Raw genomic sequence first — 14119 nt, forward strand, 5'->3', positions numbered from 1 at the left:
TGCATTAAAAAAAWTTTATTCTAAAAGAATAAAAGCACTGGTGATCATTACACAAATTATATATTAAAATTTTAATGCTGTAGAAGCATATATTAGTTGCAATATCCATAAGACTACAAAGAATGGGTCCAAAGACCTGTTCTTCAGGTCTTCTCAGAGATGCTGTTTGAGGTTTTCAACAATTCTGAAGTTTCCTCAATCCTGAAAATACATTGTTTATACACATACACACATTAAAGCACAGTAAAAAGCAAGTCTAATTCTTATCTTATAAAGAACCTAAAATAAAAAAAAAAAGGCAACATTAAACTAAATTTCCTCTCATTCTCCCTTTTCCCCTTCAGTTAGTAGGGATGTTGAATCTCTACCAATGAGCACTAAGCATATATTAAAAAAAAAAAAAAAAAAAAGACAATAAAATTTGAGGTTAAATCACACAAAAAAGCTAGGCATTTGTACAATAAAAGTTTCTTGTTAAGAAAATATTATATAGCAATTCATTTCTCCTCACCAAGTGTAATTCTGAATATATTTTGTAAGAAATAGTTTTACAAATCTCAGGACTAGTATCAAATATACCTTAATATAGCTAATGCAGTACTTGGCCTGAAACTGGTCTTATTTTGTATTAAAGAGTGGTTTTTTTTTTTTCCTTAATAGGATCAAAATTTCTAGTCCCAGGAAATTCTTATCAGAAGATACATGATATTCTTATTACTTGTCAACCAGATTCTAAACACCCCTTAATCTGCAGTTAATACCATTAAGAATGCTTTCCATTGCTTGTTAGAAACCAAAACAGTGAGTCATCCCACAAATACAAAACTGTAAGTGGATTTATTATCCAGTGGAGTCATAAGGAAATGCCACACCTGATGTAGAGACCTTTGAGGTTTGGAACACATATGTACATTCTCTATATGCCTTAGTCAAGTACAATTCCCTCCTGGGAAATGAATTCCGGCTGCCCTTTCTTATTACTTACATTTTACTTATCCTTTCCATTCTTTGCCTTGTTGTCTCCTGCAATTTAAAAGCAACAAATTTAGTGAACTCTTCAAAGCTAGAAATCTTCAGATAGACTTTCAACCTGGAAAATTCATAGAGAAAAATGAGACATTAAAAACTGTTTACTTATCAAAGTTTTTTTTTTTTTTTTTTTTTGAGACAGACCTAGATGTAGTTTTGCATAGATTTCTTGTTTTTCACTAGTAGTATATACAACTAAAACTAATGCTTACTTGTTCTTTTGACCTTAGAGAGGAAATCGACTAAGCATTTGCCAGTTTTACTTACCTTTGAAAAGTCTGTCAAATCATGATAATTAATGGTCATGGCTTTGGGAGATGGGTCTGTGGATAACAGTGAACTGTATCCAGACGACTGATGGAGACTCTCTGGCATCTCCTCTTTCCTCTCTATATCTATGGAGAAATACTTATTTTTAACGTCACCTTTGCCTTTTTGCTCTCTTATTGCAAGGTCAGCTATCAAATAGCTTGATTTACAGTATGTAATAACAGAAGAGAATGCATTGTTTAGAGAGAGAGGGAAAAAAAAAGCTACTGTGAGTATCCGAAGTACATTTCTCATTCCTTAGAGCAACAAAGATGGAATATATCAAGAACAACACACACAAGACTAATTCCAAAAATTATCTAGGAATGCTAGCTTTATACTCATTACAGTAAAATCAACACTTAAGCAAATATAATTACTAGGTCAAGCATTTAATAGTGATTTTGCATAGTTTTCATTATTCGTAAACTGCCTGTTCAAATGTTTTTCRTTTGTGCTAAATAACTGCTGTCATAAGCAGCAAAAAAATAGAAAGAAAATCATCAATTTATTGCTTAATTTGAAGTTTGTTTGAAGCTCTTGCAGTTTTCCTAGTTCTGTTCCCACTGCAATGAGGTTAGGTCTGTTTCTGCTGAATGGATGGCTATCTTTCACATTAGGAAGACTTTGGTATGTTGTTTCTTTTTAAAATCAAAATTACTCAAGAGAAAAAAATACCACTGTCAGGGGACAGAAACAATATAATATTTATAGAACAAGAGGGAAAAGCATTCACATGCATTTTTAATAAGACAATGTCTACGGATCCTACTTTGAAATGGGCTTGGCAATACTGCTCTGTATTTAAACTCATATTAAATTATTTTTAATCAATTAAGAAAGTGCATCTTCAYTACAGCTGTGATTCCTGAAGAGAATGATTACAACCAAGAACAAAGCACTCTCAATAATGTACATTCTTAGACAGAAAATTTAAGACTTCGTATAATTCAAGTTCTTATAATTTCCTGGATGTTTAATAAAAAAAAAAAAATACAGGAAAACACATGCTGGAAAAAATCTAAAACCCTAAAAATATTAAAGTTCTCTTGTAAAGACCTTCAGTCTGCTTGCTTTCTATGAAGTTCTGACATGTCAGTAATAGACCACTAAACATGCAAATGGAAGTAAACACGTTGCAAGGTTTTTAAGATCCATAAAAGGAAGGCTGCATTTCTAAGACTTCAGAATTAAAATAAATTTTGACATAAATAAGAAATTGCCTTGTAATTTTCATAGAAACTGGATTCCAGAGCTTTACAGAAATGAGTCTTTAACTTCCCTTCTAATTTCAATGCAACAATCCTGGAGGAAAAGGCCTCTTCAATAAGAACGGGAAACATTCTTCTCACCAGAAATAAGAATATTCTAATAGATGCCATAGAGGAGATGGGACAAATTTATGAAGTAAATGATGCACTCTTAAGGCTAAGGAGCTACCATTGAGGAAGATAAAAGAATAGAATTCTTTAGGGTATGGGGGTGGGGTTTAAATTTCTTTCCCACTTATGGCTGTTTCATTTACTCCTCGAATCTTATCAAAATTCAATTTGAGATAAAACACCATTTTGCCTTGCTCTTCAAAAATAAACCAAAAAAAACCCAAAACCTCACAGCTGAAAGTCTAACTGGATAGCTACTAGCAAAGTCAAGAGGGATAAAATACGCAGAACATTTTACTTCTTTCTTGAATAGTTTCTGAGATTCTGGATAAAAATCAGTTCTGATTTGTCTCAAGCCACAGGATTAAAGTAAAATATATAAATGCATCACTGTTGTAGCTATAGTAAACCTGTGGCAGCAAATATAATTCCCTCTATTCCTCTTGATGCTTAAGAATAGAGCTGAAACATAATAAAGGCTGTTAGCTATAATTTGAAGCATTCATCATGTYTTACAAATAAACTACATACACTAATTAAATTTGCATCTTATTTTTTTGGTAAGGTGTTATTTGTAACACGTAGTTAGTATGCTATATGTCTGCATTAATGTTTTTTAAAAATTACTTCAGTAAAGAAAGCTTCTAAAGAATAGATTACAAACAAAACTTGCAGACTCAGTTCTTATTTGAAACATGCTTTTGATTTAGTAAGTCACTAAATTGAAACTGTCTACTTAAAAACACTATGTTAGTCAATATTTGCAAGAAGTATTTGGCATATGCCTTTAATTAAAAAGGAAATCATAAACACTCACCAGGAGAAACTGGAATCCTATTGGAAGCACATTCTTGATTTACATTGTTGAACTCCGTAGGTAAGTCACTCTACAATACAGTTTATACATTTACTGAATTTTAGGTATACATCCTGCTTAAAGTGTCTTTTAACTAAAATTATATTTAAATGTAAATACAAATAGATATGCTTTATCAATCCCCTCAAATGCATTAGCCCTACACAACTATTTTCATAGGACTGCTCCTCAGCTCGTAAGAGCCAAAAACTCACATAATTATAYTGCATTAAAAAAATACCAGTCCATCTCACAATTTTAAAGAAAATTGAAGCTTTTCATCTGTTTAACAGCAGCATTAGAGTAGTGCATATAACTCAGGTACAATTCAAATGAACTATCAGACAGTTCTTGGCCTGTCCCAACAGTTGCATGCTGAGGTCTGCTGCTGTTAGCTTAACAAAGTAAATGCCACTTCCACTGGATATTCAGAAATGCAGCTCCTCAGCCCTGAAAATATTGAGCTGTATATCTGAAATGAAATTCACCGCACATCAATATTTAGAACTCTGAAGTCCAGTTTAAGCTGGTTTTCCAGGCTCCCCAAYGAGAGAAGGTTCCTTCAAGAATGGTTTTGTGTTTAATGCCATCTATGTTCCACGACATCTTGTTTATAGGCAAGGAAACAAAGTTGTACTAACACTAAATGCTTGTGAGCGCATCTAACTTCAAAAGTCTCCAAAAAACTTGTGAACAACAACATCTAGACTTTCTTCACCAATGAAGATGATACTGAGATTTGAAGTCTATTGCTTTTAAAGCTGGAATAACTGACATAGTTATGTCAGTTAACAAGTGAATATTATACCCAAAGATATGAACAAGGGAAAAGTGCTATGTGGGAAGAACTTGAAAAACAGATAAGTATCCCCCAAAAAGGGAAAGAAAATGAAAGGCCGCAGGGAAGGAGGAGTAGAAGGTATCTGCACTGATTTCTTCTGCCTGTTCCTTTCATTGAAATGGATTTACTTTAATAGCTTTCCTACTTTCCTAGAGCTATATGCAGAGCTGTTGCTACTTTGGCAGCCATGCAGGACAGATCTTAAGAGTGTTTCTGCTATGTTGGCTAAATGCCAACAGTTTCCTGAAAAATGCAAGAGTAAGAAGGAGTAATTCTCAATTGTTCCTATATCTGTGAAGCACAATTTGGATGGAATTTCATGAAACAAAGAAACAGCAATTCTCTGGCGCAAAGAATTTTTTTTAATAGTTTCCAAACAAGTTAGGGGTTTGAAGACTTAAAAACATAAAAGTCAGCTTCTTTTGCTTTAAAGCAACAATGCCATACCAACTGAATTCAAATTGTTTCTGCAGACTTCCTCTTACAGCATGTAGAACAGAAATGACCTTACTGCATATTTTTGAGTGATATTAGTGTTAAGTATTTTATTAGCAACTATCTCAAAACTCTGAACTTCAATATACGTTGTATGTTTCTGTAAACTCAAATCTATTATTAATACAGTATTAACAGAACAAGGCTAGCTGAAACACAAGCTTTCCCTTGCTGTCATAAATGCAGCAACCACCTTTTGGAAAGAACACACATGAAAGATGGACAAATTTCTTTACGGCTGTTCAGCTGAAAGCCTGTTGAGACAGCTACCAGAAGAACCCTAACAATAGCTGTCTTATTTGGACATATGCCCACCAATAATTAAGTTACAATATTTATCCATATGGTAATCGTGACTTCATTCAATCACCATATGAATGACTTCATATGGTAATTAACTTGAGGCATTACTGAACCTGAAACTGGGTAAAACAAAATAAATAAATAAAAAAAAACACACAAACCACTTTCCATTTCAACATTTTGCATAATAAGTACACTTCCAAGGAACACACACACACAAAACATCTTATATACAAGTAGTGGTGACAATTTCAAGTTTACAGAGCCAGCAGCATAGCCCAAGCTCCTGTTTACAAGTAGATTAAACTTTTTGGCAACTACAGAGAAAAAAAACAACACTTATCAAGTACTTTTCACACAGGTTTTCAGCTTCTGGAGAGCTTTTCACTGTATCTGAAGGATAGACGAGCTCTAAGTAAATATATTTTGAAATTAAGCATGCATTCACAAATACGATGCTGCAGTTCAAATCTCAAAATATTTACATGCACACATATGAAATTATATAATATGCATGTACTTGTATACAAGGACCTTTCAGCAGCATGAAAAAAGTTTTTAACGCAATGCAGTAATTGATTTGCTCTGACAAGTATGCCAAATGTAGCCGCATTACAACTGTAGCACTCTTGTGAATTTAGGAGTGCACAAAAAGGGGGGAAGGGGAGGGAAGGGGAATGAAGTATCATCAGTCAAGTCATAAATTTAAGGTAATCATAAAAGAATAGGATTAAAAAAAATTAACTTTCATTAACCTTCTTTTTTTTTTCCATCAAATATGCTATTTATCAAAGGCTCCTTCTACAAGCTCATTAGGTAATATGCATCTGTACATATATGTACATACACATACAGTCATTACCTGAGCTGAGCTATACCTGCTGTTCCTGTTAGGAAACAATTTACACTGGATAACTTTGCTGCATAAAGCTTGAGGAAATAAATTCAAAGAATTTGTTACTCCAGTAAATCAAATGAACAACCATATAAAAAAAAAAAAAAAAAAAACACAACACCAACACTATAAATAACATTTCCATTTAGATAGTCTTTTTTAAAAAAAGTGAAAAGCTTCAGGAGGCTGAAAAGCAGCAAGCGCAGAAGCAGGTTCACAAGCGCTGTGCTTAGGCAACACCTTTTTTTGGTCATTTGGTAATGGCTGCATAGCACTATAGAAATAGACAATATTGCTACAGTTGTATCTGCCTTTTATTACAGGAGAAAAACAGAAGTTGACATACCTTTCTGGACTGCAACAACAGCTCTGTTTCAAGGAGCAAAACTCGACTCAACAAATTATTCCAGTCTTTCTCATCTATAATCACTTTTCCTTTCAGTCGTTCTTCTAAAAAAAGGAGCTTATCTTCCATCCAATCTAGCTTATGAAGTTTTTCCTGGCAATCAGCAAGCTGGCTCTTTAGGAACTCAATCTCAGAATTATCTTCTAAGACCTGGAAAAATAGATAAGAATAGATTTCCTCCAATTTAGACATAGATATAAGTATAGCTCATCATTTGATCTATGAAATTAAAGCGATTATTTCCTTACTTCAGTAAGCTGAATTCTGTCACATTAAAGAATGTTTTTTTCTCTCCAAATTGCTATAAACTGACTGTTCATGAGATTGAGCTTTTACATACTAAAAATGAATTCAGAAAAAGCTGATTTCAGTATGATTCAGGCATTTGAAGGTGCTTTATTGAAAGAATAATGATTTGGACATCAACTACCACAATAATTATTTCATTTTTACCCATTTTTAAATGCTATTTTAACATAAGCACTAGTAATAACAGAGGCTAATTTCCAGTGAATTTGTGTCTCATGACCTCACCCTTGGCTGGCATCAGAAACTGCATGCAGAGAGAAACTCTGACAGAAAAAGGATTCTCTAGTGTCCAAGAAAACAGGAGATCTGACTGAAAAGACATTTTTATGGGTAAACCATTCATGATGTTTTGCTTCTTATTGTCTAAAATAGGTTCCATCAATACTACATTCTTTAGTTCTATTGTCATCCTTTGAGGGAAGGCATCCTTTTCACAAAAAATCCGTTAAAATAYATCTAAAAACTAATCTTCCACTGTCATAATTAAGACAAAATGGACCAATGAATTCAAAAACTATCAAGTCAAGATAGATACACCTTCCCATTGTTAAAGAAACTGATTAAAAGAAAAAGAGAGACAAATAGAACTGATAAAGCTAGAAAGCTGGGTTGCCAGAACTGGCTCTTGAAAGGTCAGCACAATTTTCCTAGCCATTTTAATATATAAGTTATAGTCARTGTGCATGGAACTATCTTTAAAAAATTTCTCTGCCTTTAGAAAAGCTCTGTAAGACGAGTTAAGAATATGCGTGGACATAGTCTTAAAATTAAAATTCTTACTTGTTCACATTTGACTTCCAGAACATCATGATTTAAGTATAATTCTTCTTCATTGTCTCCCTCTGCTGGAAGGGCTGGTGAAAGAAGGTTGTCACTATCTTTGCTTTCTGGATGTCGTTCTACTTGAGGCTTCTTTTCAGTATGTTTAAAAAAAGAAAATCACTAGCGTTATTCATTACAAAAACACTTCTGAAATTCATGACAGTTAATTGATACAAAAAGGCTTATTATTTTAGCATTTTGCATGTAACATTTTTGTAATCTAACAAACATCTCCACTGGTTCAAAAACATAGCAATCAAAAAGCAAAAACCTAGAGAGCCAACAGTTCATTTTGCATGGCAAATGAACCTGGCATGAAAAAAATCACAGAAGACCTATGCATAGACCATACTATATTAAAGCATACCTTGGTTCACATAAAAAGTGCTGAAAATACCAACATTCCCTTTTACCATCCGGGTGCTAGACTTCCAAATGTACATAGAGAGGTGTGAATCTCATTAATCTTATATATCAACACACATACAGATAGGTCCAACATTAAAACTACCACACAAGCATTTGGAAGAAAAATAAAGTTTAATAAGAAAGACTAAAACTCTTCTATTCCTTGATTGCTGTTGGTAAAATAGTCTTATGTAGCTATGCAGTTCACTTCAGATGAAAACTGTTGTTAGAAAGAACAAAATAAAAGGCAAATTTTTATTTTCCTTTCAGGTAAAAGCCAGCCCTAGATCTCTCCCTCTCTCCCTAAATAAATTACTTAAGGATTGAGAATCTGCAGCTACTTCTACTTTTATGCAATGCTTTAACACTTACAGACTGCATGTTTTACTGAAAGTGAAGTTCTCTTTAAGGGAATTCTTAATAAGGACACTCTCATATACTTCCACTCAATTTTACTATTCAATAATAAGGAAGTATCATTAGTCATGCCATATGTTTTCTTTGTGAAGTTTTCCTCACAGCTAGGAACAATATTTTCATATTAAATAGAGATCACAGTCACAGTCTTAGAGAAGTTTTGCAGGATTTTACTTTGCACCCTCTTGGCAGAACACAGGACAAAAGCTGTCTCCAAAGAGAAGAGTAACATAGCTGCCAATCAAGCATTAAGCTGAAGTCAGAGAAACGTTTCATTAGAAAACTTTGCTGAACAGAGCTGCACAACAGAACAAAAAGTGTGTTTGAAAGCACATCAGTTCCAACTCCATATAGGGTATATATTCTGTCTTTTTCCAATCATATTTTGATTGCTAGCCCTCCTTTTTGGAATAATTCAACCAACAAGTGACAGTACTAGATCATTACCACCATAACTTTGAGATCAACTGCTCAGTAAAAGAGAAGTGACATTCTCTCTAATAACATACTTCAATTAACTCATGCGTATTTTGCAAAAACCTGTGCACTCAAACACAAAAACTCAAATAAAAGCACGTATTTCTGAAAGATTCTGACTTGCTACAGCTCTGAGCAGCCTTTAGACAGAGTAAAATAGTAATAAGATCTATTTTCATACTTGTTTGAAATTCATAGCATTGCCACTGGGATCAGCATGGGCTTTTTCACAATTTGACCACAGTTCGTATTTAAAAGATCCAAGTTTCCTTCTTGTTTGAGATTTGGCCTTCAAAAAAAATGAAGAGGAAAAAAAAATATGCTTCTAATACCAGGAATATTTTCCTGAAAAAAGTCATCATTTCTAAGTGTCATTAACAGGAATACTGCACGGCACAAATGCAAACACAATTATAACTCTAATACAACAGTGTCTAAAAACCACTGAAGGTAAATATTAGCCAAATTAACAGAGAAAACTGATCTGGAAATGAACACTGTTCATATATACCCATAATGCCTATGCAAGGATGCATCAAAATTGGTCATAAACAGAAAGATAACTTGCACCAGAACTGAAAGACAAACAAATAGGAAAGAAGGATGTAGTCACATCCCAAAAAGTGACAAGGAATACAGAAGCCTTGAAGACTACAATAAACGCCAATTTATCACAAAAATCCTGTAAAATATAAAGTTTTAAACATAGCACACATTGATATATATTAATACCTTAATAATGTATATCAAATATGATTAATAAAAATCACAAATGTATACTGCTGAAATATAAGCATTGTATCTAAACTAAACGTTACCAGAACTTTTTATATATCAGAAGGGTTTGCTTTGTTTCTAAGTCTACCTTAAAAAAAAAATCTAATGAGTTGAACATTTACTACGTTTAGAACTGTTTAAAAAATAAATAAATAAATAATAACACTTATGGCAAAGATTTATCTTTTTTTCTAATAATTTTCTTTTATTGATACTACAAAGCATTGGCAGCTTCATGTATACCTGATACTACTCAAGCATCTCATAATGGTACTTCTTACTAAATTCTCTTGCTATTTACATCAGTGATGCTCTATCTTCAAAAAAAATGGTCTTCACCTAAGTGGAGCAGCACCAAGCATATGTCTGAGAAGTATGTCTCAAAATAATTTTAATTGATCAGTACCTTATTCAAGTTATTTAATTCCTTATGCTTTTTTATCACACAGTTGATAATGTCACAAACAATCTGCATTTTTCGTTCTGCAAAGCCAAACTGAAGAAATTGCTGTTTTGTTAAGATTGGTTTATATTGAAACAGATCTCGAAGAAGCTGCAACAAAATTAAAAAAGGTTCATTTTTTTTTCAAAATCACCATGTAAGTTGTCATAGAAATAGCATACTCTTGTTCTTATTTTCTCTAAAAATCTTTTCTTTCATTCTACCCTTTAGCAGTTAATCCTTTAACAGTTAATCCTTTAATCATTTGGTAATTTACATATTCCAGGGTGATTCTTCCAGTTAGGCCTTGTAACCTATCCCTTCCAGAAACACTTCATTCATGTCACTCTTGCAGTTTATATCTCACATCATCTTAAGATGTACTAAACAAATGACTGTAGATGTTAACCTTAAAAAAAAAAAAAAAATCCAAAGTGAGTGTACAATACTTCTATTAAGTGCTGTGTTAACTTCAGCAAATATGTCAAAGGCCTAATAAGACTCCCACCCTGAGTTTCTTTGCAAAGCAGTCTCCACCTTCTTGAGATGGAAAACTAATCTGAATAAGCTAACATTAATTAATACATCCAGCATCCTTTTAACAAAAATGTAAAGTGTTTACAGATACTTTAAAATCGCATGAAATTACTTTTATTCAATTCAGAAAAGAATTTAATGCTATTTATAAATTGTTAAGAAGCAGACTTTATACACCAATTAATCTGGCACAGCATTTTAAAATAACTGCACTTTTTAACTGTTATCACTATTATTGAGGTTTGCTATGGTTTTCTGGTGGTCATAATTTCCTCTAAGGTCGCTTCTGGCTATATAACTTACTATGCAATAAATATTTTTTGTATTCTTCGCATTTAACAAAATATGATTTTACTGATTGTGTCAAAACTGAGATTTGGCTAATAATATCCTCCCTTATTTTCAGGAAAATATAAATTAAGATTTGTCACACAGTTGGTTACAGCTTACCTTCTGCAGTAGCAGAACTGCAATTGATTTTCACTGCCTGCTAATAAAACTCACACTAGATGTTTAACAGTTATGAGGCCTTACTCAAAATTGTCTCTCTAATACAAAGAGCACAAAACCAGATACCTTATAAATAGCTTCAATGAAACGCAAGTCACTCTTTGCTGTGAGTTCTACATCACACTTCACCAGAAGTTCTGCTATGGAAGTGGAGAAAGATGTAAAAGAATAGCTGATGATGGGTAAAAATGCAGCTGGATCACCCTTTATTAACCTATTGAGAAACAGAAGTATTTTACATAACAGAAAGAGAAAAGTCTTTAATGTAAGTCACTTCTAACATCTAACTTCAGAGATATATTAATATAGTCAGTATGATATCAAACATAAATTGAACTTGAACTTCAAGATTTTCCCAGCTATCTTGATCAATGTAATTTTGCAGGCATATGCTATCCAGTAGTTCTTACTTTTATGTGTAAACATCCTGAAATAATGTTTTGTGAGCCCTCTAATCATTCTAACATTGTCAAATCTAAAGCCCAACAGCCTTTATCATCTAAATGCTTAATTTTTGATCTTGAAGAGATAAAATTTCTTCAAGGAAGTTTTTTCCACAGAATTTGCATGAAATCAAAGAAAATAGTCCTTTCTTTTTAATATATATAGAACAGTATTATTCTGTTTCCTGAAATGTATTTAATTTGTAGTTAACTGTGTTTAGCAGTTTTGTATAAGTTTTGCTTTAAGGTCAGTTAGGAAAGAAAAAAAAAACAAAATACTCTGCAGTTGATGGAATGTTTAGTTTAAATTGTGAAGAACATTAACTTTATAATCATAAGAGAACACACACTTAAGTATTATTTCTCCCTATTCCCCAAATTGCATAAAGATTTTTTTGCTCAGGGAAATTCTATTTGTGAATCAATTTTGAGGGAAATGTGGAAACTTACTTATTTCTGAATTTTAACATATCAATAGTAAGTATTACAAAACCTTCCATTTCTCAGAACTGAAATGTAAATGTTACACAGGTGTACTCCTTACATTTGCAGTTTTTACGGTTAGAGGAAAAACTTGTTAATAATGTAAATTAAACATTCTTTCAAGATCCAAGTTACTAAGAGAAAAAAAGATAACATTCAGAAAAAAAAATCCATTGAAAACAAGGATTTGAGTTTACAGTGATCTGTAATTCTGATCCACAAAAAGAAGGAAAGCCATGAAGTATTATATTAATCATTAATTTAAATGTGACACAGTAGAGTCAAAAGATAAGTTGAACTGATCATTCATCCAGAAGTATTTAATAGATAAAATTAGTCATCCCACTGGATCTAACTATCTAATACCTATACTAACTTCTCTCAGTGCCCTGATTTTCAGGTAAGATAGTTTTTAAAACACTCTTTTTTTTTTTTTTTTTTTTACTTTTTTTTTTTTTTTTTGATAATTTTTTTTTTTTTTTTTTTTTTTTTTTTTTTTTTTTAACTATTACCTAATCCAATACAAGGAAATAGTAATTTTTACTCCATGAAGCATCAATATTCAATCAGTTTTGTTAACACAAAAGTAATAGACAACCTTTAGGAACTATCTATCTTTTCCAGTTACACTCCTCCTATTGCTTCCATTAGGAAAACAAACATACAAAGATCATATTTCTCATACTAAATACATATCTGTACACACTGTTTATGTATGTTGTTATCATCATACATCAGTATAAGCTGAATCACATTGCTTCTTACCCGGTATAATCCACATCCCTTGGATAATTTAACAAGCGAAGTCCTTGCTCTATTTTTCTTAAACTTCCTTTTAGGTCTCCTGTTGTCATTATTTCAAATATTCTTCTCTTAGATTATGAGATAAATATAATACAGTACATTCTCCTCCTTCAAATAAAAGTCATGTATACATGAAAATTTTAAAATGCAATAGAAATATCATTAAAATTATCTATTTTTGCTCCTTTTTTCTAGACATTACTATTTCCCAAATGTTACAACACAGCACAGGCTAGCACAAAACTCATTAATACCAGTCATCTTCCTCATTCATTTTAACTCAGTATCAAGCACTAATCCTTAATCCCACCAACTATCACAGATGTTTAAAGGTAAGGAGATCTAAATGCATACTAAAAATTTAGAGCTGACTGAAACCCATTAAAAGGGAGTAAGAACAAGTTCCTCTGCTGTTTCAAAGGAGCAGAAACTCCAGAAGCAGTGAAAGCCTTTTGCGTTCTTTCATCTAAAAATTTTCCTGTTCTTTTCCTCAGATCTTTCAAGGTCAGGACCTTAAAAACATATACAATCATTACTATCAGGAAGCTTGATYGTATCATCCTGACTGATTCTGCAACTTTTTAAGATACCGTAACCTTCCTATGGTTTTGACAGCTTTCCCCCAGCAAATTTGAAATAGTTAGAGAAACTAGCTTAGATCATTTGGTCCCAAGTTTACTAGCCAAAGGAGCAATCAGAAGACATGCCTAACAATTCATCACAGACTGCAGCTCTCTATATAAATAATCCATTAAGCAAGTTTAAAATCATGGCGGTAGTGGGTGGGGAGGAAGAGAGGCAACAGATTGCCTAGACATTTCAAGACAGGTGTAAATTTACTGCCATGACAAGAAGTCCACCTCAAACTTCTCTGTTGTTACACACAAGTTGAAAATCCACTTTCCATCTACTATTAGCTTTGCCTCACAGGAGAGACAGACTTATCTAATAACAAAGGTGCATTTTTCTCTGCAGAACTGTCCTGCAAGGAAGTTAAAGACAGCAACAAATAATAATTAAAAAAAAGTGCATCAGCAAAGCACAAGATCATCTTCCACAAGTTTTTAGCTTTTTCAAAAAGGATTAGGAAGTGTAGGCAATTCCTACTTTAATGACACTTTTTGTGAAACAAAACTAATTAGTAAATTCTCAAGGAGAGGAGGAAGAGACAGAA

General features: G+C 32.7%; 1 protein-coding gene across 6 annotated transcripts in view; it reads right to left on the bottom strand.

The window, feature by feature from the left end:
* The window catches only part of CEP44 (centrosomal protein 44), a 15644-nt gene continuing 1525 nt past the window's right edge, over nt 1–14119 (bottom strand). For 2 of the 6 annotated variants that reach the window (XM_085311400.1, XM_085311401.1), the window contains exons 2-11: nt 12907–13053; nt 11282–11429; nt 10133–10279; nt 9131–9238; nt 7606–7737; nt 6457–6666; nt 3538–3607; nt 1297–1424; nt 986–1023; nt 1–201 (exon numbers count right to left, since the gene is read on the bottom strand). In XM_085311400.1, coding sequence (XP_085167526.1) covers nt 144–201; nt 986–1023; nt 1297–1424; nt 3538–3607; nt 6457–6666; nt 7606–7737; nt 9131–9238; nt 10133–10279; nt 11282–11429; nt 12907–12995 — 1128 coding nt within the window. In that variant the 5' untranslated portion in view covers nt 12996–13053 and the 3' untranslated portion in view covers nt 1–143. The remainder of the gene's footprint in view (nt 202–985; nt 1024–1296; nt 1425–3537; nt 3608–6456; nt 6667–7605; nt 7738–9130; nt 9239–10132; nt 10280–11281; nt 11430–12906; nt 13054–14119) is intronic. The other 4 variants (XM_085311402.1, XM_085311406.1, XM_085311405.1 and 1 more) reach the window with 4 other exon arrangements.

This window comes from Rhea americana, unplaced genomic scaffold (assembly GCF_003343005.1).
Source record: "Rhea americana isolate MKP2758 unplaced genomic scaffold, rheAme1 scaffold_34, whole genome shotgun sequence".
Taxonomy (NCBI): Eukaryota; Metazoa; Chordata; class Aves; order Rheiformes; family Rheidae; genus Rhea; species Rhea americana.